The 25,861-nt window shown below is 41.3% G+C and overlaps 1 protein-coding gene across 1 annotated transcript in view; it reads right to left on the bottom strand.

The window, feature by feature from the left end:
• Nucleotides 1–23,290, bottom strand: part of LOC122806267 (SRSF protein kinase 1-like) — a 1,654,485-nt gene extending 1,631,195 nt beyond the window's left edge. Inside the window, exon 1 of the mRNA XM_044076540.1 lies at nt 23,223–23,290. Within this exon, the coding sequence (XP_043932475.1) occupies nt 23,223–23,275 (53 nt within the window). The 5' untranslated portion in view covers nt 23,276–23,290. The remainder of the gene's footprint in view (nt 1–23,222) is intronic.
• Nucleotides 23,291–25,861: the final 2,571 nt, after the last annotated feature.

The following is a 25,861-nucleotide window of genomic DNA, read 5'->3' as shown; positions in this document are numbered from 1 at the left end:
ATTGGCCATAGAACAAAACTGTTATAGCAGAATATCTATCACATTAGCAGCCACAGAACTGTACCTGCCCCCCCCCCCACCACCACCACCACCAAACACCAGATCGAGGAGCAAAATAAGTCTCTCTGTTCTGGCAATCCTCCCTCTTTACCAGGGGCACCAGATTCCAACACTCATTTTCTCCTGCCTAACCTTACTTTTAAGTGAGGAGACAAAAATCTGGGGGGGGGGGGGGGGGTTACCCACCAGCTGCACACACCTGACACCTTCTCCCCTTGTCCCACCTCTAAGCTTCTGCACAGTAAATTATCTTCAGTGGAAACAGTCAGGTAAAATACATGAAGTTATACCCCTGTTTTGGTCGAACTCTACAATGACATAGTGATATGTTGCCTCATGAAATAAGATGAGGCCATATTATTTTTCTAAAGGTCATTATATCCTACACCTATCTTCCTACTATCCACAAACAATAGCTGCGACATTCTACAATCTTGCAAATTCCATAAAATTTGATTGTCATTTGTCTGTTTTTATGAAATGTGTCAGTGATGGAACAGGTGGCACATTCACCATTGGTGCAGCAGGCAGTGGGGATTCTAACCAACACCACAGACTGAATACATGCATATGGTCGAAGACGACATCCCCGACCATTACATACTTCGAACGTAAATGTCGAACCTCACAGGCACAAACACTTAAAATATCATGCAAAACTCCAAATTCGGAATTCCCGGTCACACAACCACCACAACCAGCGCTACCATGGGTCGAGAGGGGGAATATTAGCCTGGCCGGCATTCGGTATTTCCGGGTTCGGCATCTGAAAATTCGACAGTTACAAAACTTTCGTCACTGCTTTCGGCTTTTGTAGCGTCGGCACACTGCTGTTAGACCATATGCATGTAATCTCTACAGACAGACTGCTGACACTGCAGTGCAACACAAAAGACGTGCTGCACTCCTGTGTTTGCCATCACTAAACTAAGGTCCCATCTGCTTGAGTTGGTGGTAGCTCAGGTAGATGTACAAGATCCCACAGCATCTATCAAAAAGGCTAGGGGTTTGCTCTTATTTACATAATCCACAGTTTACACAGTTATTTACCTTTCTACTTATTTACATTATATATACAGTGGATATAAAGTGTACACACCTGTTAAAATGCCAGGTTTTTGCGATATAAAAAAAAAAAAAAAAAAAAAAAAGAGGCAACAATAAATCATTTCAAAAAACTTTTCCCACCTTTAATGCGACCTATAACCTGTACAATTCAATTGAAAAAAAATCTGTTAGGGGGAAAAAAAAAAAAATAAGTAAAAAACGTACAACATGCTGGTTGCATAAGGGTGCACCCTTAAACTAATAAATTTGTTGTGTGTGCACACCCTTAAACCAATACTTTGTTGAAGCACCTTTTGATTTAAATTACAGCATTCAGTCTTCTTGGGTACACACCTGCCATCAATTAGAGAGAGACTGATCAACCCCAAATAAAGTTCCGCTGTCCTAGTAGGATTTTCCTGACATTTACTCAAGTTGCCTGCTACAGCAAAAGCCATGGTTCGCAGAGAGCTTACAAAGCATCAGAGATCACATTGCTGAAACTTACCAGTCAGGAGAAGGGTACAAAAAAATTTCCACAGCATTGAATATACCATGGAACACAGTGAAGACAAGTAATCAAAAAGTGGAGAAAATATGGGACAACAGTGATATTTGCAAAGAACTGGACGTTCCTCCAAAATTGATGAAAAGACCAGACAAAAACTGGTCAGGCAGGCTGCCAAGAGTTCTACAGCAACACAAAAACCTGACATTTTAGCAAGGGTGTGCACCCTTTTTATATCTACTGTACATACATTTTTCAATATATAAATATATATAGATATATATATATATATATATATATATATATATATATATATATATATATATATATACACACACAAATCACACGTTCCTTTTAAATTTAGTTTCATCATACAGAATACATACATACTACCTTAGACCCCCCCCACTCCAATTTCCACAACCAAAACCTTATTTTCATCGTTGTCAAGTCCCATTTTTCATTAAACTCTCTAGTTCCACATCAAACATTATAGCAAACATTTACTTTCAACCTCTTTCTTAATTTTGTTTCTAGAATACCTAAAATTCAATTATGTCCATGGTTAAACTGTTCACATCTTTAAATTCACATATTTCCTATCTATAAATCTTTTTCTACAACATTATCGTTTACATTCTAACAAGAAAAAACGCCAACAACGTTCACAAGTCTCAAAATAAACTGTTTTTTATATGGCATATTCGCCTTCACTGGTAAATTTTTGTATAGACAACCTCCATAAAAAATCCTGACTTTCTATTAAGTCCTTTACATCTTTTCATTCTTGCATTAACATGGTTCCTTTTCTCAATGTTTAATTCTTTCCAAGGATATATCCTACAATATATTTTTCCATAATCTTATCACACCATTACTTTCTACTTCACCTCTTCCAGTTCTTTATTACAGCTCCTTTTTTTTATTTATTTTTTTAAGTTAAAAAAAAATTTGGTTTCATATTCCAAACTTAATATTTTTGTTGAGAAACCACATTGTCCTTTAAACATTTCATTACTGTATACAAGTTTAATGACATATACACTATAGAGTTTACTAACCCTAAACCTCTTTCTTCACATATAACACCCCTCTTTTCACAGGATTCGACCTCGACCCCCAAATGAAAGAAAATACTATATACATCTTTCTCCAAGTGTAATGGGACACGAAAGACACTGGCTAAAATAGGTAATGTTTGCTAACCATACAGAACTTATTAAATGAACTTTCTTTTTAAAGAAAAAAATAAAAGACTTGCAACACACACACTTGTTTTATTTCCTCCATTTTTCTTTCCATATAAAATTTATAAATTTGTTTCCCGAAGTTTATTCCACAAAATCGTGTCCCCGTATGCAAAGATCCTTTATTATTAAATTCATAAAACACAGTATACACTTTCTATAAAAATTTCCTAACATTTATAATATGTACATTTACAATATTTATAACATAAGCTTACATTATATAAGTTTATTACACTTTTCAGTTTAGTCCCCCCTCCACTCCTTTCTTCACAACCAAAATCCCCCCCCCCCCCAACCAAACTCTCTGGTAAGAACCATTCTACATTATACTTAACCTCAATTATTTTGTTCCATAAAATATAAAATACCTTTTCATCTAGTTTACGTAATTTTGTCTTACATTTTTATAGTGTCCATATTTCGATCATATCCATGTTTATACATTCAATACATTTCTCAGCTCATTTATACATTCAATACATTTCTCAGCTCATTTAAATATCCTTCGTCATACATCTCTTTCCATATGTTAAATATTCTTTTGCACTTTATAAAAACATGCTCGGCTGTTTCCAACTCTCTACAATACATACAAAACTATCTTTTGTTTTATACCGCAGGTTTGCTTTAGCTGGAAGCTTATCGATAGCCTCCACAAAAAATGTGCACATTCTACATACTCTTTAGATCTTGCCATTCTTGCTTTTACTGCTCTAATCTTTTCTTCACCTATACATTTCTAGGGATAAACAGAATTTTTCCATGACATTCTCATACCATGTCCTATCTTTTTCTACATTCCCTGTATCAATTTTCCATAACATTTTTTCTTGATATTTTGTATCCATACAAACTGTTAGTCTTAAAACATTTACGCTTTTCCCCCCAAATTGTTTTATGTTTTTCTATAACCCTTACTAATTTTCCTTTATCTTTCATTTCTATTAAACAAAGTGTATAAATAGAAAAAATAAGATGCATTAAACTCAACCCTCCTCCTTTGTTACATAAAGAATGTCTCTAAATGGGTCAAGTCTAGACCCCCCATAGGAGCACAAAAATTACATTCATTAAATCTTTTTCCAATTTTGATGGAATCATGCATACACTAGCTAAATGTGTGATCTTGCCTAGTAATAGAGTTAATCAAATATGTTTTTGCTTTTTTAATTTCCCCAAAGCTTTTGGGTTTCTAATACCATGATGGGAATGGACACCATTCCCAAGTCAAAGTACGATTAAAGTTCATGAAATTAGTATTGTTTCAATCTTTGATGTCAGCCAGGAGTGCTCTTTGCAGCACCCACAATGTGCCCGGTAGGACTCCTGCAATTCACACGGACCTGCATGTATCGGTAACATATCTAAATAAGATTATATCTAAATAAGATTGTAGTGTTTTTTTTTATATTACAAGACCTGTGGCTCCTACTACTATTGGAACTGCCTGGGTATTTTTCTTCCACATTGCTCTTGTTTCTGCCTGTAAATCCTGACATTTTATGACAGTGTCTCTGTATGCAAGACACTATAGTCACTGGGTGTAGCAATTTCAATGATCAATGCAACTTTGCCTTCTTTTCATGGACCACTACATCTGGTTCTCTCACATCTTTTGAACTGTTGGTAATGGCTGATCCCATGTGATGTAGACTTCATTTTCTATGATGCTTTGGGGCTCATGTTTCCAGTGTTTTTCAGCTACTTCAATTTTAAAATGTTTGCATAAGCCCCAGTGCAACAGTCTTGTCAAATTATGCCTTTCAGTATACAATCCTTTTGCCATTAGTATGTCACAATCAGCAACGAGGGGTGTGACTGTTTTCAATTCTGTTTTACAAAACCTACATTTATCTGTTTCTCCCACATGTTCAATGAACTTTGTAACCACATTTCTTGCCTTTTCATCTGATCCTTCACCTTACATTTTCTTTTGTTTTGTTTTTTTGGCACATTCAGTTGCAGTCTGAATTTTATCAACTTCATCCAATTTCTATTCCTGCTGGACGCCAATATGCTTCATCCAATTTCTATTCCTGCTGGACGCCAATATGCTTCTGCTACACTGAGAAGGGAAGTCAGAGATTTATTCTACTCAGGTTTCAAATCTTTCACTACACTTGGGCTTTCTGAGGTCAACAGATGTGTGTGCTATTACACAGCTGCAGATCTATCCATCCATCCTCAACCCTTTTCCCCCATTTTTCACATGGGGTGATGGTGTCACTTCCACGGTTGACAATCATCTCGAGCCAAGGTTTACACTGCTGGGTGGCAAGCCCTGCAGCGGTAATTCATTGGCACCACTTACTAGCACAGACACTTGCCTATGGCCAGTTTAGTATGTCCAACCCCCCTACTGCAGGTCTTTGGGATGTGGGAGGGAATGTGGGAGGAAACCCATGAGATCGCAGGAAAGACATGCGGACTCCACACAGAAGGCACCCCAGCCAAGGATCAAACCAGAGAACTTGCTGTGCCAACCACTGCACCACCATGGCCACCCTGCAGATCTACACATTTAATCAATTTCAAGGAGGCCCATACCTCTAACAGGAAATATAATCTTGGTATGCACTGATTTTTATAAATCATCTGGTGAGCATGAAGCATCCTTGTTTTCCTGTCTAATCTATCAAACACATTTTGTGGCCAGTCACTCCAAAACTTTAAGTTAGTACAGGAAAAGCAAATTGGTTTATAGCTCAAATTTTGTTCCTAGGCGTCAATGCTGTTCTCAGGATTAACTTAAGTCTAAAATACTCCTAAGTTTTATTCACATTTGTTCATGTTTTACAGCTGATCCTTCATTAGTTCCCAAATATTTAAACACCCTTTTCCCGCTTGTTTCCTGACTGTTTCTTCCTCAGCTGTTCAATTCCAAACTTTATTCCTAAAATTTCTACTTCTTCGTTAAACTAGATAACCAATATTTCTTCCGAAAGACCCAGTCCTTTGCTTCTCTTTTTATTAATGGTTAATCCCAACTTAATTCTTTATTAAGAATTCCTACAGCTGTTTTCATCCATTCTTTATTCTTAACTGCTAATACCAAATTACATTACTGGCTTCTAAATACCTTCTGTGGTTTGACATCTAGTTAAACTACTGCATTCATAATTAAAGCAAATAAATGCTACTTGCTGGGTATTTTTGCTTAATAGCACTCATATACAATATTTCGCTCAACAATTCATTGATTACCAAACTTAGTTTTCTCTGTACACTGATTTTGATGTTTATGTTGGATCCTCTCAAGAGCTTAACTTACAACCCCTACTTCCATTTTCCTCTATTATATCATCTAACAATTCTTAATATCAGAAGTTCTTGACTAACTTTATATTTAGTTCCAAAGATTGTTTCACAAAACAGTTAAGTTAGTTTAAATTACCATTTATCTTATTATAATGTCATACGATGAAAATGTTTCCAATATACACTGACTATTCTCAATTTCTTGCTCGTGTGGTTTCATATCACATTTTTCATTTAATTCTCTTATTCTTGTGTTTTGACAATTTTAAGTATGGTGCTGTTATTTCTTTCCTTGAAAAATATATCTGCTTAAATAACCTTTTTATATTTTTTTCTTGGTTCATTTCATACAACTTTTTCTGTAAACCTCTCTATTTGTTATATTTTTGAATACTTTATCGTGCTATCTCAAACAGAACCAAGATGGTATCCTCCAAAAAAATCCACAAACAGCGTAAGAACAAAAATGCCTGAACAAGACTAACGTACGCTGTAGAATAACGGATTTCATAGTAATAAATTCGTCAAAGCACTAGTTCACTTTAAAATTGCACATTGTAATTACTTTAATTATTAAACGGGGATTTATGGCGCCAAAATGAAGTATATAAGAGAGTAATTGATTGATGCGGATGAAAGCGCTAAATGGAGTACAACTTTTATTTTGTTGAACAAAAAAAAAAAAGTGCGTTATTTTATATATCAGTTGTTGCACCGTTCCTGCTTGGACTCAAGTTATTCTACAGCGTACGTTACTCTTGTTTGGGCATGATCGTCCTCCAAAAAAAGGAAGCCAATCTGGTAGTTTCCTGCCATAAACAAACGCTACAACAGAAAGAAGAAACTGTTGCAAGAGGAAGTAAAATCCCATGAGTGGAGGAGTTCCCTGGTCAGCCTCAGTAAGAAGCTGAGATCCCTTATAAGATCCTCCAAAGCTAGCTACGAAAACAAAATCACCACTGATTCTAGGGACAACCACAAAGCATTCTATAGCTATGTCAAGAATCTCAATGACAACACCCAGATCTGCTCTGAGTTACAGCACAAGGGCACGAAAATTACAGAACCAACTGATATTGCCAACATCCTGGCAGATAGGTTCAGTGCTTACTCCCTGAAGGGCCCATATATATACAGGAAGAATGCAGAGTCCCTGTAATCACAGCTAAGCAGCTAAAAGCTGCACTCTCTAAAGCCAAAAACACAGCATCCATGGGACTGGACAACAGCCCAGGCTGCCTTTTACACGAACTTCAGAACGAACTGGCTCCCCACCTAAGCACCATGTTCAATCATAGTCTCACATCAGGCTTTGTGCCTATTAAGTTATCCCACTTCACAAAGTGGGAGTCACCACTGATCCCGGGAACTTTCGCCCTATTAGCCTGCCGAGCCTTGTCTGTAAGGCCATGGAACGTATCATCATGGAACTCAAAGATATTGGTAACCTCCAAACTCTGGACCCCACCCAGGTCAGGTTTGTGAAAGGCAGATCATGCCTCCTGAACCTGATAGACTTCTTTGAGCCAGTCACCAAAGCTGTAGATGAGGGTAAGATGGCTCACGCAGCCTATCTTGACCTCGCCAAGGCTTTCAACACCATGCCCCATTCTGGAATTATAGCTCAACTCACTAAACTAGGTATAAATTCCTATATCACAAGATGAGTTGCCAATTGGCTCACTGACAGAACCCACACTGTAAAAGTTGCAGACTCCAAATCTGACTTCAAACCAGTGATAAGTGGAGTACCACAGGATTCAGTCTTGAGACCTCTCCTGTTTGGTATCTACTTCCCCTGAAGTACACGCCAACACAGAAGGCCTTTGGCTAACTAAGTTCGCAGATGACTGCAAACTAGGAGCCATAATCAAAACTCCTAACAATGTGGACATCCTACAAAAGGGCCTCACTGAGACAAATGCCTAGTGTCAGAGCCATGGCCTCAAGCTCAAAGCTAAAAAGTGCACTGTCATCCCCTTTGGTAAAAACTCTGTACCCATGAACTACCACATAGGCAGCAGTCTACTTAATACTGAATGTGTGATGGGACCCAGGTGGCCAGTAGTCTCTCCTCTGATAAACACATCGCCACAGTAGTCAAGAAATCCTTCTACGTAGCACACCATCACAAAAGGGTTCTCATCCAGGTTAAAAAAAATAAATAAAAAGGTCATTGTTCCCCTCTACTCAACACTCATTAGACCAGGGGTTTGCAACCTTCAGTATCAAGAGCCATTTTGGCCCCTCTCCCACCAAATAAAGTTCATCAGGAGCCACAAAACCTACTCAACCCCTGAAATGAAGATAACACAACATATAAAGTTTTATATACAATTACACTATATATAAAAGAACTACGTTTATAAGAACAATATTTAAAATCCATCCCTATTTTTGTTCCTTTGTTGGGATTTATATTGGGATCGTTCAGTCGTGTGCTGTGTGTTATACCTCTCAGCCTCTTGAAAGAAATATGGACAAAGGCCCAAAAATAAGGACACTTTAAATGTTGCTCTTACAAACTTAGAAAGTTGATAAAACAGGTTTTGCATTAGCATGAATTTTCTAAAGTCTGAAACTCAAATGTTTGTCTATATTTTCTGACTTCAGCCCTCAATGACTTGCCAGAAAAAAAACAATTTTATGAGAAACCGACTAAATATGAGGCAAAAATCAGGACATTCTGCAAAAATCTGTACAGTTGCGAGGTAACTCTGTGTGTGCGTCTCATGTGGCAGAGTGGTCATTTTTCAAAGCTACAGGGAGCCACTGCAGAAGGGTGGAAGAACCACATGCGGCTCCAGAGCCGCAGGTTACAGACCCCTGCATTAGACCCATTAGACAGTACAACGCCCCTTTTGGAATGTACCTCACAAGACATCTGCAGCAGCTGGAAAGGCCATAAAAGTACCTCACAAAGAGGATTACTGGCCTCAAACAGATGCCTTACACTGACCATCTCAAAAAAACTCCAGCTTTACTCAGTAGCATATCACCTACTCAAGAGGTGACCTCTACCTTACATATCAAGCTGTGTCAAACCCAAAGTTGTTGGACATGCTACACCTAAAGAAATCCAATCCCTCAGAGCTACATGCTTTTAGGGACCTGAACCTTGTCACCACAAAAAAACAGGACATGCTGGAGGGATAGATTCCTGTCCCAGAGACTTCCCATACTCTGGAACAAGCTACCCATCTATGTCAAGCAAAGTTCCTTATTAGCACTCCAAGAAAAGTCTTGATAAGTGGATGGGAAATAGGAAATACACCCGGGGGGGGTCACTTCTGTGGCTCTGCTCAACAGGGGCACAGGAAAATAACTTCCTTGGGTGGTGTAAGCCAGGGAACCTTGTTGGCTAGGCTTAGTTAGGCCCTTGGGCAGATAAGCCTAGTACCTACCTATGAACTAATTTCCTTGCATTTATTAATATCTTGTAATCTCTTCAGTTTTTGCCATTAGTACTTTTCTATATTTTTTTTTTTTTTTTTTTTTAACTAATCCACCAACTTGCCCAGTCTTTATAGAATTCTCTCATATTAAAAGGATCTTGCCATAGTTGTTGTATTGCATCTTTTGCCTTTTCATTCAACTGACTCGTTACATTAAAATAGGTAAAGGAATAAAATGATTAAATCTTTCTCTCGCATCCCTACCCATATGACTGAGTGATCAGAAAAATCGAGTGAACCTTCAAACCACAACAGCTCACAGCACCAAATCAGGTGAGACAAGGAAAAGTTGCAAATAAATTCCAAACTTTATTTGATAACGGTTAAGCGCTTTCTTCTCCTTCAAGAGCCTTCATCAGAACAAATTACACTGTAAACCCAACCCTTAAATACCCTTAATGTCACATAAATAATTACACCTTAAAAACTTACTACATAATTTTGTAAATAAAATTGGTAAAATTGATTATTTTAAAATACATGCAATGTTAACTGCCTCATTTAGTCCAGGATACTGAGTAGCATCCAACCTTAACTGCCATCTCAATTCACTGGCATCCAAATGTAAATCTACTATTTTACCCCGAGGCTCTTTTACTATGTGATCAATAGCCAAAAACTTAAAAATGAGTGTGTCCCATTGTCTTTGATGTGTCTAAATAAGGCATTAGTCATTTTTCAATAAGGCATTAGTCATTTTTCTTTTCTTTATATCATAGAGATGTTCACAGATACGTGTCTTTAATGTTCTAGAGGTCTTTCCTACATAAAATGCCAAACATATTTGACATTTAACTAAATAAACTACACTAACGCTGCTACAATTATAGTGCCCTTTAATGGAAATAGGATTATTTTTGTTCAATTTGAACTGCTCTCCTGTTTGCAAAATGTGGCAACAGTAATTACACTTTAAACATTTAGTATTACTTTTAGCTCCATTTGAGAAACCATATGCATTTTCATTGTTATGCTCAAACACAAGGGACTTATCCTTCCTAAATACAATTTTGGGGGGACCCTTTCCAACTTTGGTTCCAACATTCAGGTCAAAATCCAATATTTCCCAATTGTTAACAGTCACCTGGGTTATACCTGCAGAATCCAGGTTAAAAGTAGTAATAAACCTAAACCCCTGTTCATTCTCCCTAAATTTATGATTAACATTAACAACCTATTCAATACGTGGCCTAAAAGGCCCACCCACAATTGGTATATAAATACCTTTCCACCTTTTACCGATCACTTCCCTAGTTAATTCTTCCAACATTACTTGTTGTAATATGTTCATGCTATAAAATAATTTTGGCTCTTAAATTGCTTCTTCTACATGTCCATTTTTTACTTTCCCATAGATTTGTATCTTATACCTAATATTACTACCTTCCCAATAATAAAACTGTGCAACTTAAAATAGCTATACCTTCTTTCCATAAAAATATCAGAACACTTTTCATTGCCTAAATTCCAAACAACTTAGCCTTCCATAACCCATTAATTTGTATTCTTTCTTCTGTTATTCTAATGTCCATGAGTGCGTTATAACAGACATGTCTAGTGCTCTGCACCATTCCAATACTCCTAGCCTGCGATGGAAGTTCTTTGTACTGTTCACATTACTAGCAGAGATTCTCGCTGTAATGAATAGTTTTCATTTATCCTTTTTTGCTATCCGCTATACTTACATTTTTGAACTTGTGCTTTCTTTGTCTTTTACCTATAGAACTTTTTATTTCTTGCTTTTACCAGTTTACGTTCCTCATCACTTGAGTTAAACTGCCTCCTCCTTTTTCTTCTGTTGTACTCATGCTCTCTCATACATTCTCGCATCACTTACATCCATTTTTTCGTTTTATATTTTTTTCTATCCAATGTAACCTTTTCTTTATCCTGTTCTACTATAATTTAGTGTGTCTGATCTTCTAACATTGTACAATCTATCCAAGAGTGACCACTCTTCACATTTTATACACCTGTGTTCACATTTCTTTGCTTTATGGTCCACTTTTCCATACGAAACATTTTCTTTTATCACCGATCCGCGGTGGTGGTGCTGCGGTAGCACTGTCACCTCACAGTAAGACGCTGACCGGTTAGACTCTCAGCAAGAGTGTCTTCTGCGTGGAGACATGCGTGAATGGGCGTACCTTCGTTGAAGGTTGTACATTAGGGCTGGCAACTCAGCACGTAAAAATCAACTGCCAATCATTAGCGGACCGGACTTCTGCTGTGGCGACCCCTAACCAAAAGCCGAAAGACACAACAACAACCATTATTAAATGGTCATCTTTACCACATAAACATGTCTTAGGCTGCCCCCAATACCTTACCATTCCATTACTCCTTTCTATATTTATTATGTTGGGTAAAATGTACAATGTTTTCAATTTGCATTTTCAATATTACACCACATTCCCACCCACCCCACCCATAGCCCTGTGTCATATATGCGAGTAATATGCACATCTCTACAGTTTTTAAACTAGTCATCTAGATCATTTTTTTTCAATTTCAGTCCTAAACTGTACAAATAATTTTTTCTTGGTTTCTCTATTAAAAGCTTGAATTACATAAAAGTTCCAAAGATTAAAATGTCGTTTCTGTTGTATTGTTCCAAGAATTTTTCCACATATTGTGCCTCCTCAAAAAGATATGACAAAATGTCTCCTTATTAATACAAATAAAAGCTCTTACCTTTCTGGGTTCTGTTCCCAGTGGTGCTATGATGCGGTCCCATCTCTCATAACTTTCTAGTTCCTTTTCTACTTTATTGCTTATTCTTACTCAATATTTTAAACTTCGACCTTCTTCGGTTCTCTTTCACCTTTTCTTACAGTCTTGCGCAGAAGAAGATTTCTCTCTCCTAGTGTTGTTCGTCCTCCTGAATCCTGTCCACTATCTTTCCCGTGACGCTGTTTTTTCACTCTATGGTTCACTCCGGTCTATTGGTTCTTTTAAGTAGACATCCCACAACCCTCCTAACTGGAGGGTCGTAACATTCTGCTGTTGTATTATCTGTAAGAAAAAGCTTCCACTGAAAAATATCTTCAGAATTTAGCATTTCCACTCCTTCTCCCTGTCCTTTCCCTTTGTTTACTTCTTTTGTGCTTCCGATCATATTTTCTCCATTCTCCTGCTCCCGATCATATTTTCTCCATTCTCCTGCACCCGCATCTCAGACTCCTTCTCCACTACATTAGCTTCTTTAGCCGTTCGACCAACAGCATTTTCTTTTTCAATAACCACTCTCATTCTCCTCCATGCTTTCTGCTTCTCTGAGCCATCTACACGCTCAGAACAGAAAACAGGAAGCACTATACTGAATTGTCCCCTGTACTCTTGTACGAAGAAGTAGGGGAAGTTCCCCAATGAGCTGGCCAAACTTTCCCTACTAATATCAACACCATCTTGGCTCTCCCCTGAAAATAGGCCACCAGCTTAGAAAGGCTAACCTAGTCAAAAGATAAATATACATTATATTTGAATGTACTGTACACATTAGATACAGACATCGCTGACATGCTAGACAGACAAACATCTTTACAGTGAAACAGCATATGTCAAGCAACTACGCACAGGCCAAGAAACTGCCTCACACTGCCCACACCCCCCTAATTATACATACTAACTCAGACTGCACAAGCATGGGTTAAGGGCACATTCCTCAACCACAGGAATTATTCAGTCTCAGAAACCTGATGACCAGCTAGTCAATCATAAATGGCTAACTAAACAACTGTCAACCAAAACACACACACAACCAATGTTGTAACAGAAACCATTTATATATACACATTATATACAGATGTACTTTCGGAACACTGTACACAAATTTCGAACAGCTAAACACTGATCCCAAAATATCAGAGGCCAAAACATCTGCATTCTTTTTTTTTTTTTTTTTTTAAACACTGGGGGGAAAGCCCGCCACAATCCCAACTCAAATCACACTACAGTTGAGAGCAAAATTCCCCAAGCTCCACGGTGCACAATCTTGCACGGACTTAACATTGGCAGAAGCAATCAAATGACTGAAGATCACTTCTGCCGGTGTTAAACATGCCCGATATTAAGAACGTTCTGTTATACACAGGGTTTCCATATACGCGTGTATACATGCAAACCATCACTACACATATATGTAGAATTATGATGGGCTCATCAGTCGTAACTTGATTACATGCCTAAGACATGGATGCCAACAAATTCACCTAAACGGCAAAGCTCAAGAGGTTAATCTTAACATCCATGTTGAGAACACATAAAAAATGATCGGAGATCTGATTATAATTCTTTGCAGTACATGGAGCTTTATCTGCTTCATGTACTACTGGTTACAGCAAAAAAAAAAAGTGTGAAGTGTTTTGCCAGCTTCCAAAACCATAAAGCACTTGGCGAGTGGTGTCAGAAAGAATAGTCCCTTTTTATTTACTCTCACTTTGCTATGCCTCTCAGATGTCAATATTTATGCAGAATGTTAAAATTTTTGGCTTAGATTTAGTCTGTTCCTCAAAATATTTAGTTTTTGGAGAAAAATTACTGTGGTTTGAAGTCACTAAATAAATGACATACATAAAGTTCTAGACATTCTATCCTTCAGAAAATGTGGGCAAGCTGACATCCTGTTACTTTAACCACTTTAACTTTGTGAGAGGAAGTGAAGGACTTCTTATTTGTACAGACAGCAGTCTTTTGCTAGTCAGTACTAGTACATTCGATTGTCTAGTGCAAGACCCAACCTTAAACTTAAGCAGAGGGTGCTTAACACAGCGTGAAACCCAACGTTAACAGAGTTGTCTTTTTCCTAATACTGGAGTGCAATCAGCACACTCCATGCATTAATATTTATGCAAGTACTAATGTAAAGTAAACATATTTAGACACACACATACGTGTTGTGTGCATGAATATACACACACACAACCACACACATATGCGTGTGCAATCTCCATATAAATACTATTGTGAAATGAATTTTTTTTTACATTAAAGTTCAAACATACACAATACCAAAAACAAAGATACCGAATTTAATAATATTGAGAAAGGAAAACAAGATTCCTCTCCCGATATTAACACTACACCCAGCCCTAACACTAGCCTCAAAGTCATCTGAACAGTAGCAGTGCTACAGGAAAGTTTTTATGAAGGCAGGGTATAGGGTTAGGGTTGAGGGAAGGGGCAGCATTAGGATTAGGGTTAGCACCCATTACTATAGAGGTTGGGTGACTCCATCCCCCTTCAATCACCTCAGAAACAGGTGCTAACCCCAACTCTGCCTCTCCTCACAAGCCTAACCCTACACCTTACCTTCTCAAAAACCTTCCTGCAAAACTGCCTATGACACAAAACACACCGACACACAAGCATTATATCTACCCCCCCAACCTTACCCTGACCCTAAAATACATAAACTTGTGCACACAGACCTACCCTTCACTCATCCCCAACCCTAACTCAAATACACAAATGTTCTCACCCCTCCAACCCCACTTACCTGTCTCATCAGTATTTCCACTGCTTAACTATCCGAACCATCCACATGGACAAACATAGCAGGTGTGGTGCATTTTGATGAAACGCAGGGAGACGCGCACACACATCTATATATATATATATATATATATATATATATATATATATATATATATATATATATATATATATATACACACATATATATACACACACACACACACACACACACACACACACGTACACTTGTTATACATGTATAAAAACTACAAGTTATGTACTCACCACATGAACATCGGCTCCGACTCGGCCAACTTATATTTTTCTAGCACAAAGTCTCTAATTGGCTGGGCTAACCTGGTATCCCATGGTGCACCACTCCATAACCCCAGATCTAGTTTGCAGCAGCTCATATTCACACCTCATGCACAACCACAGTTCAGAAGAGAAGAACACTAACCAGGGCAGCAAAGAAAAAATAACCAGTACTGAAAACAAATGTCGCCTCCAAATCCTCCAGGAAGGGAGAAGGTGGGAGGGAACGTAAGAATGCGAGGCGAGATGGACCACATACATCAAGCGTTATGGTGAGTACATAACTTGTAGATGTTATGTGGTCCACTCTCACCTACATTCTTACTCACGGGACAGCATCCCCAGCACCTCTATCCTGGGAGGCTCAATGGACGATACTTCTGAGAACAGTGGAACCAAAGGAAGCCCGGCCCCTAGAAGTCATGTCTAATTTGTAATGAGTAATGAAGGTGTGGGGAGAAGCCCACGTGGCCGCAGCACAAATTTCGTTCAAGGATAGTCTGGAGTGATAAGCTACTGAAGCGGAAACAGCCCTGGTGGAGTAAGCCTTGACGGGGAACAGTAACTCTCTGCCTGCTGATGAGTAAACGTAGGAGATGCAGTCAGAAATCCATCTGGAAATTGTAATCTTAAAAACAGGGAAACCTGTTCTATTATTCGAGAAGGACGCAAAAAGTTGGTCAGACTTACGAAGTTGTTTTGTCCTGTGCAAGTAAAAACGAAGCTGCCTGTGTACGTCCAATTGATTAAACTTAAAACTCTGCCTTGTTGGAAAATTGAGGAAAGAAAACTGGCAGCTCAATGGACTGATTGAGGTTAACGGCAGAGGTCACCTTTGGAAGGAAGGACGGATTAGGTCTCAAGGAAACCCTGTCCTTATGAAATATTAAATACAGGGATTTGATGGACAACGCTTAAATCTCTGACACCCACCTGGCTGATGTGATAGCTATTAAGAATGCAGTCTTCCAAGACAGAAATTTTAATTCATAGGTGGCAGCTGGTTCGAAAGGTGATGACGTCAGGGCCTGTAACACAAAATTTAAACCCCATGGCATGATGGGTTCTGACACAGGAGGCCGAAGCAACAAGGTGCCCCTCAAAAAGGCCTTGCATAGCTTATGAGCCATGAGAGAAGGTTCGTAAGAGGTATGAAAATTAGAAATGGCGGCCAGCTGAACCTTAATGGTAGCAGGAGCAGAACCCTGCTGAAAAAGTGTGGATAAAAAATCTAAGACAGCAGGGATGGGGGCTGTGAAAGGATCCAGTCCCTTGGCCTGAGCCCAAATTGAAAATCTTTTCCACTTGCTGGAGTAAATCTTCCTGGTAGAAGATTTATGAGAAAAAGATAAAATGTGTACTACCTCAGGTGAAAAACGATGAAGTCTGACTAAAGATGGAAGTGGAGTAGCCAGGCTGTCAACTTGAGGGTCCATAGGGAGGGATGGGACTGTCCCGACATGTGTCAGTAGGTCTGGTGCTGGGTCCAGAGTCCAAGGACTGTCCACTGCATACTGATGAAAAAAAGGAGAACCAGACTTGGCGAGGCCAGTGTGGGGCAATAAGAATCATCTTGCTTCCTGAGGAAATGGCTTTCTGGATCACTCTTGATAGCAGATGAAACGGAGGGAAAGCATAGAGCAGACAGGGAGGCCAATCGTGGACTAGAGCGTCCCTGGGTGACTCCTCCTGTGGGGGGATCAGAGTGTAGTTGTTGCTGCACTTGGTATTGTGGGGATTGGCGAAAAGGTCGCAGCAAGGCTGACCCCACCTGTTGAAAATCTGTTCCGCAATTCGGCGGTTCAGGGACCACTTGTAAGGCATCAGAACAGATCTGCTCAGCCTGTCTACTATCACATTGGCCTTCCCCGGAATGTGCATTGCCACTAGGAACAGTCGGGAAGACACTGCCCACTGCCACACTCGCATGGCCTCTCTGCATAGGGGGGTAAGACCTGGTTCCCCCTTGCTTGTTCAGGTACCACACCACAGACATGTTGTCCGAGTGAATTGCAATCGTTCCTAGGGAGAGCAAGCTCTGCAGTGCTTGCAACACCAGTAGCACCGCTCTCATCTCTAGAACGTTGATGTGCAGATGCACCTCTTGAACCTGCCAGGTGCCTTGGACCGTCCTGCCAAGATAATGCCCCCCCACCCAATCTGGGAGGCGTCCGTGGTCACCGTGGCAACCTGAGTCATAGGAATAAAGGGATTCCCTTTGTTCAAGTTGGTGGAAAGCAGCCACCAACAGACGTCCTGTTTGCATCGATAGGTGAGTAGGACCAAATGGGACAGGGGAAGTTTCTGAAAGGACCATTGGGCAGAGAGGATCCATTGCAGAAGTCTCATGTGTAATCTGGCTAGAGGCAGTAACATAATGGTGGCTGCCATGGATCCCAGGAGCTGTAGGACCCATCTGGCCTGAACCTTCTTGAGGGGTAGTAACGAGAGTAGTAATGCGTGAACCTGACCCTGCAACACTTCTATCCTTTCTTGAGGCAGGAACACCCGCATATGAACGGTGTCTACCTCTGCGCCTATAAATGTGACACGCTGCGAGGGCAGCAAGGCTTCAAGGTAATTCCTAGTTGATGACAAAGGGCAATGGTCTTTTCCCTGGCCTGAATGAGAAGATGCCTGGTGGGGGCGGTGAGGAGCCAGTCGTCCAGGTATGGAAACACTTGGAATCCTTGATGTCTCAGGTGAGCTATCACCACTGCCAAACACTTGGTGAACACCCTGGGGGCTGTGGTGAGGCCAAAGGGCAGGGCACGAAACTGGAAATGACTGGCTCCCAGCCGGAGGCATAAGGGACTCCTGGATGCCCTGTCCATTTTGATATGGTAGTAAGCATCCTTGAGATCGATGCAGCACATCCATACTTCTTTTCCCAGCAATGGAAAAATAGACTGAAGAGTGACCATTCGTAACTTGGACTTTAGAACGTATCGATTCAGTCGGCTGAGATAAGATGGGTCTCAGGTCCCCTGTTTTTTTCGGCACCAAAGAGAGAGTCTTGAGTAAGTCCCTAATCCGATCTGGTCTGAGGGGACAGGTTGGATGACTCCTTTTTCCAGCAACTTTGAAATTTCTAGTGTTGCGTGATCCCTTTAACTGGGTGGAACGTCTAGGATTCTCTTGGGTGGAGGAGGGTCCGATAATAAGGGGATGGAATAACCTCCAGTAACTATACGAAGCACCCATCGATCCGGACTGATACTTGCCCAGGCTTCCGGGTACAACGAAATGCAGCCCCCGACTGGCTCCAGAACAGCACAGTCAGGCAATACATCAGGGACGATGATAGGAAGGTCCGCGAAAGGAATCACGGTCTCCCGAATTGCGAGGGCCTCCTCTGCCCCTAGGGCGGCGTCCCCTCCTCTGCCTTTGGAGGGGGGCTCACCTTGACCGGCAGGGAAAGACTTCTGTGACTTTTTGAACCACATCTTTCCTCCCTTCGGAGCCTTGGGGTAAGGCCTAGATGGGAGGGAAAAACAGACCCCTACGGCAGACAGAGTCTTTCCCTCTTGCTCGCATCTGGTGAGGGTGTCTTGCACTTTGGTCTCAAAGAGTGAGGACCCATCAAAGGGGGAGTCAGTGAAGGAGGACTTGAAGGCCTCCGCGAAATGACACAGGCGCATCCAGGCTTGCCTCCTAAGGGCTACACCTGAGCTAGCTGCCCTGCTCGCCCCCTCGGCTGCATAAGATATGAGCCTCATGGACGAGTTGACAATCGAGCCAAGAGTAGACAACTGGGCGTTAACAGTCTGTGTTAACGCCTCAGGTACATTACCCGTTAAGAGTATCTCCTAACTCTTTAAGGAGATCTCTCTGGAGCCGAGTAAAGTGACATAGATAGTTCAGAGACCGAAGTGTGAAGGTCGCTGAAGAGAGGGTACGCTTCCTGTACCGATCCATACTCCGGGACTCCTTGTTAGGAGGATGGCCGGAGATGGAAGACTCTGCTACTACCTGCTGAGTGGCCGCCGCCACCACCATGGCATCCACAGGAAACCCCTTTGGTCAGGAACTCTTTCCCAGGGGGAGCTGAGAGAAATTTATTAGGGTGCCTTGGTACAGGTTCCACCGAGTCAAGAGTCTCCCACACCCTTCGACAGATCAAATCCAGGAGCTCATCGAAGGGTGGAGACACCCAGGAGGCGGAGGGTTGAGCCCCAAAGGCCTTGAGGAATATTGACTCCTCCTCAGAGGGGGTTTTGGACGACCAACCGCCTCTTTGCCTCAAAATCTCCAGGATGTCGGAGAAAGAGACGTCATCGGAGGATGACTTGGGGGACCCCTCTGACTCCTCGAGGTCGGTATCAGAGGTGAGGGACTCATCCTGGGAGTCTATGTGCGTCCTCTTGCGCAACTTCTTTCTTGGGGGCTGCTCAGGCACAGACTGAGGGGCCCTCAAAGTTGGGGACCACTCATGGGGGTATCCCCAGACCTTGGGGCTCCGTCAACCGATAGGGGGACATCAGAGGCTCTCGCCAGAGTGGAAGGGGATGGAATGACCGATCCGGGTGATGTCACTGAGGACCTGGCCAGTGCACTCCTCATGGCCTCGAAGGCGGGTCCCCCCGAATCAGAGGATCGACCAACCTCCGAGGTCAAGATTGGAACCGAAGTTCCCCGAGCCGAAGCGCCGAGAGGGAGGCTCGGAACCGACAAAAGTCCCGAAGTATCCCCCTCAGGCCCAACAGAGGAAACACGGGTTCCGAAACCAGAGGACGGAGCCAACATCGGCACTGATAAAGCCTTAAGAGGTATCGGAGCTGGCAGATCACCACCCGGAGCAGAACACTCCGGCTCCGAACACAAGGAGGTGCTCTGAGGAGGAAACATGGGTGCACTCATCGGGACTGGCTCCGGAGCCTACTAGGTCAGTGCCGAAAATAATTTTGCCAAAACCAGCAACTGCAGGAGCCTCTGGACCACCCTATCCACATCCAAATCAGAGAGTCTGGAGGATTTGGAGGAGAGAGAAGGTGACTGATCTATCTGGAGATCCTTGTCTGACACTAGGAGACCGGCTCCGAATGGGCTCTAACAGGATAGGAGCCAAGGCAGATTCAAGAATCACAGCTACCTCCTGCGGCCCCGAGGACAAGGGAGCCAAGGAGGTAGAATCCAATTTGGTAGTCTTCTCCGTTGGCTCCGATGAAACAGATGGAGCCGGAGATCTTTTCTTAGCCTTAGAAGTCTTTTGGTTATAGACTGTAAACCACAGGAAGAGTCCAAGGACTCCTCAAAGGAAGGCTTAAGAAGACCCTTCAGTAGAAGTTTATTTTTTCTCTCCTGTAGCACCCTAGGGCTAAAAGCGTACAAAAGCTACAGGACTCTTGTAAATGTATCGCCTCCAGGCAGTATACACAAACAGCATGTCCATCTGTTATGGACATCTTGTAGCTACATTTAGAACACTTCTTAAACCCGGAGGGTTTGTGTTCTTTTTGATCCTTAGACATAACAGCAAAACCACAGTACACAACACCACAGAAACAGGACTTGAGGCCACAATGGTTAAGGCGGGAAACTACCGCTAACAGTTGACAAGAATCTCTAAGTTAAACGATTCTGACACGACGAGACACACACCGAAGCAAGGGACAAACGCTTTCCTCACACAAACTACACAACGGAGAGAGGACTAGGTCCTCTAACTTACACGGGCCTAGCCCGTAGGAACGGAGGGATACCACAACAATACACTCACCCCACAAAAAAAACAATAACAAGAGCAATCAGCTATTAAAATAGCTTTTGTGAAGAAAAAAGACAATTTCAGTGAGAAAAAGAAGTTTTAAAGCTACTTAGCCACAGCCAAGCGAGACCACGTCCTAGCCACACGAGCGGCAAATGAGATCTGGGGTTATGGAGCGGTGCAACATGGGATACCAGGTTAGCCCAGCCAATTAGAGACTTCGTGCTAGAAAAATATAAGTTGGCTGAGTCGGAGCCAATGTTCGGCTCCGAACCCGCGAGTAAGAAGGTAGGTGAAATTGGACCACATAACATCATACATACACACACACTTTGTAAGTAGGGGGTTAATAAGCTAAACCAACCATAAAGAATTTATGAAAATGGCCTAATCCCAATAACAGCTACTCAATTTGAAGTGCTGATGAAGTGACAAAAGTTGAATACAGGTAAGAACAGCGCCTCTTAGAAGTATTACTAAAATATTTCCAGATTTGCTATCAGCAGCCTAGGGTCATCTTCAGTGTGTCAAAAGACTTTGGCTATGTTAAAGAACTGCAAAAGTAGCAAATATAATGAAGAGATACGCATTACAGAGAAAATATAGAAACCTGGAAAAAATATGTTATGTATCAAAAGTGCTAATTCTGTATACTCCTACAGCCACAACTCTACAAAAACCTGACACATCTGTCTCCTCTGACAAGTGAGGAAAGGAACTCAGGAATGTCCCTGTACAGTGGCTACTGGAAACAGAGCAGTGTTCCGTCAGTGCAGAGGCTGTCGGAAACAGCAGTCTTCAGCATTCTCTGCACAAAGCCCAATTTAAACCATTTACTAAATCAACCATTTATCTTATTTTTTCAGGTGTACACAGACGCATCTACTCAGTCTTCTCTCCCTGCAAAACCACCACATACATGTGTATCATCCACTTTCCTGAACATATTCTGTCCATTAAATCTCCTGCGTTAATCACATATGCCACCAATCTTAAAAGAATGAACACTAGGTAACAGACTGTAGGAAGCAATCACCCAAAAGAATACTAATTTCAGTAGCCTGGTTAAACAGCAGACTTGCAACAAACACATTTATTTTCTCCCAGGTAATGACTCAAAGAACTCTGCTGTCAAGCATCACAGGGTATGCTCAGTCTCAGTTTGGTACCACAATTAAAAGATTAACAAAAGCACAATTAAATGCAGCTTTAAAAAGATTCTGTGAAACTGCATTTATGCTACAATACAACATGCATTAGGCAGATTATGGGGGAAATGAAAAGCATGTAGTACAAGACTATTTTTCAAAGTTTTATCATAAGCTTTTAAGTAAGGTCAAGGCTTCATATAAAAGTATCTCTATAAAGAACACATGTTGAACCTGAAACTCTAGAACAGCATCCCAACAACAATGAAAACTTTTGAGAAAGACTTGCCACATAACTACCCGCAGAGAAGCTAAAGCTGAACAGGTTGTCAACACCATGGGTCAGCTACACAAACAAGGAACCTGAAGCCCAACTCGATATTATAATCATATGAATGTCAAAACTGTTAGCTGGTGGGGTTTGCAAACAGTTTAAAAGTCTAGACAGCTTATCTGGCTGTTCTGCAAACATATTACTTTGCAACTCCATATTCATAAATTTACACTTTCATTGCTTGAGCAAAACTCTCAGAAGGCAGCTTTGTTCTCTAGCTACAGCTGAATGATTAGCATGCATTAACCAGACAGACAGTGAGCCTCCACAAAGACTTCGCTATTCGAGGTACCGCTGCATTAACACTCCCTTCCTGTGAATCCGAAATTCATCTAAATTAAAGTTACCCAATTCAAAACACCTTTCAACAATAAGCTATAGCATCTTTCTGCCAAAGATTTCCCTGTTGCCCATTACAAAACTAAACATGCAATTCTAAACACAACAGCCCCAGTTAGTTATTTTCACAGCTGTCATCTTCACTTCTATACAAAGGCAGAACACAATCAGGTACTACATAACAAGTGGCTGCTGCACACATCAAAACACAAGCAAAGGAACTGTACGACTGCTAGGGCCCTGTAATAGTACGCATCTAACATATAAAGCATCTTGACACTTAAACCTCAACACTGAGAGCAAATGCACACACTTCTGTTTTCTACCTGCAGGAAACACGAATTCCCATTGGAAAAGGAAGGCATGAAGACAGAGCCATCTAACGGTGTTTCAGACCGCTTCTGAAGCATGCAAGCAGTGGCAAGTCAGACACAGAATAAATTAGGGGGGGGCAGCATGAGGCTGCGCAATAGGCTTACATCAGCAGAGCCTGTGTGAACAGAAATCAACCTCCCACTGTGCAACTCAAAACAGACAGAGCAGCACTGCAATGCAGGTGAAAGGAATCCAAGCCTCAATCTCTTTGGTGCCAGTTCCAAAAGCAATACAATCAAGATACACAAGTACTTAAATGGGACACGTAACAAAACATAATTCTAACTCAGTAAAGAACTACACTGAAAATGAACACATTCAGTAGAAAGACATTTATTGAAAGAAAAGGTATATACAACATATATTAAATAATCAGGATGCCTCAAACTTTAGAAATTGATAACATTGTGAATTCTACCATACCATACTGGTTAACTGGTTTAGAACCATCCTTATTCTAATGCAGGCATCTGTAAGAGGAGGCAGCACATAAAAAGCAGAATTTGCCAATACCTTGCTAGTGGGAATGAAGAGGTTTACCCCCCATTTCATCATGACATCATCTCTCTTCTATGAATGCACTTGGTGATGACAGCAGCAATTTACACCAGTCTTGGAAATCCATTCAAAGTGGGTGACTGTGGCAAAAGAACCACTACCACTGTTACCAATGTTACCTTCAGAATGGTACCCACTGACATCACAATGGTCGACATCAATGGGGTTTAAATCCCTCCATTACCAACCAGGGAAGAAATAATAGCATTAAAGTGCACACAAGTCTATTTCAATGGCTAACCCACAAAGTACAATCTGGCCTGAAGAGCAAAGGCAATATGCACTGCTGTCCTCAGTATGGGCTTCCAAATGCCACACCCAAATTGGACTGCACACACCATTTACACAGAGTCTGTGACCATGAACCATCAAGGCTGCTGTTTCACTAGCCTATGAAGCCTGTATCTTCCAGTACTCCTTTACCCAGAGTGATAGTCTTTCACACAAATATATTTTTTTTCACACAGGCACACTCCCAGGGAAGGCTGGCAGAATTTTCCAATTCCATGCAGCTTACGATTGCACTGTCACCACTTGGGGTTTAGGGACTGAGTACAGTACAGCTGTGTATTAATTTACCATAACAGTAGACATCAGAGTAGATCACTCTTGCAGTACTGCTTACATATGGGAAGTATTCTGCTAAAGAAGTTGTATGTCCAGTCAGCGTACCAAATTGTGGGTGCTTTCCTTGTGTGCCATGTATACAACATGTGACCCAAGTGCAAGAATGTGAAATGGTACACTAGGGATAAACCGGCATGAAAATCCTCAGGACCCCTCCTGAGGGTCTGGAACAGTTTCTTCTTTTTTTGTCCTTCCAAGACATGACAAGGAGAGAAGGAAAAAAGGCCCGCTTCAGTGGCGTACGCAGCTAAAGCCCAGACTATAGCCTAGAAGACGACTGTTCAATTAGTGGCTTCGGCAACCAGAGTGGCAGGGAGGGATGCACAAAGCAGTTCTGGGTGGGAGGGCACACGACACTCACTAAGGGGAGGTGTGGTCCATAAAGGGGGAGTTGCCCTCAGATATGGTCATCAGGTGATGGGGAAGCTCCCCCCCAGACAGAAGCTAAAACAGTTGAGCTCCCAGGCCAAACTCAGAATCTACAACAGGTCCCAGCAATTCCGGAATGATATGCCTGGGGGGGCAAAAAAAAAAAAAGGAGAGGGGTTAAAAGTATAGCAGATCCATCTCGTCCAAGAAAAAAAAGAGGAAAAAAATATATGTACTGAAAAAGAAGGGGGGGGGTGAGAGAGGGTGCCAATACAGCTACGATTTTCACCCAACTGCATTACGTCCTTTGATCAATGTTGCAAGTATTGCTTACATATGGGGAGACTAGCACAATTGTTTATATCTGGAATGAGGGCTGAGGAGAACTGCATTCTAGTATACCCAGAGGGAAAGATCAGGCTGATCCTGTTCTGGCCCTGGAGGTTACACCTATTTTGTACTGTTTTGTAAAGGAGTGAACAGAAGACCATGTGGCAACTTCTAAAATGGATTTAGAGTCCAGATCCTTGAAAAAGGCACCATTAGCAGCAATAGCTCTGGGTAGAATGATATTTCACCTGACTTGAAAGGAATTTCTCATGAAAGGAGTAACAGGAAACAAGTCTGTTTAGAAACAGAACAACCAAGCGTTTTATACAGAAAGAAAATATAGTTCAAGTTTCTGTAGTACCTTTTAGTTTTGTCTGGATAAAATACGATTGGTCTGTGAACATTCAGGGAAATGCAAAATTCCTCCTCTTATTTTAGATGACATGGACAGAAAGCAAGTCAGAGTGGTTTAAAGAGCTCTCATTAACAACTTTAGGCATACAAGAAGAGTTGGCTCCCAGGGATACTCGGTCCTTTTGAAAGGATGACACAAGGAGTAGCAGCCATAAGGGCTTGTAACTCAAAACTATTTTTATTGAAATGAGCAAGTTGTATGGCAAGACAAATGACCAGGTACAAAATTTGAGAAAAGATGTCATTCTCAGAGGAGGGAATGGTCACATTTTCCAAAGTAATTCTGGCCTCA

Source organism: Protopterus annectens, chromosome 7.part0, assembly GCF_019279795.1.
Source record: "Protopterus annectens isolate FY-2018-M chromosome 7.part0, PAN1.0, whole genome shotgun sequence".
Classification (NCBI taxonomy): Eukaryota; Metazoa; Chordata; order Ceratodontiformes; family Protopteridae; genus Protopterus; species Protopterus annectens.
This window is presented reverse-complemented; position numbering and strand designations above follow the sequence as displayed.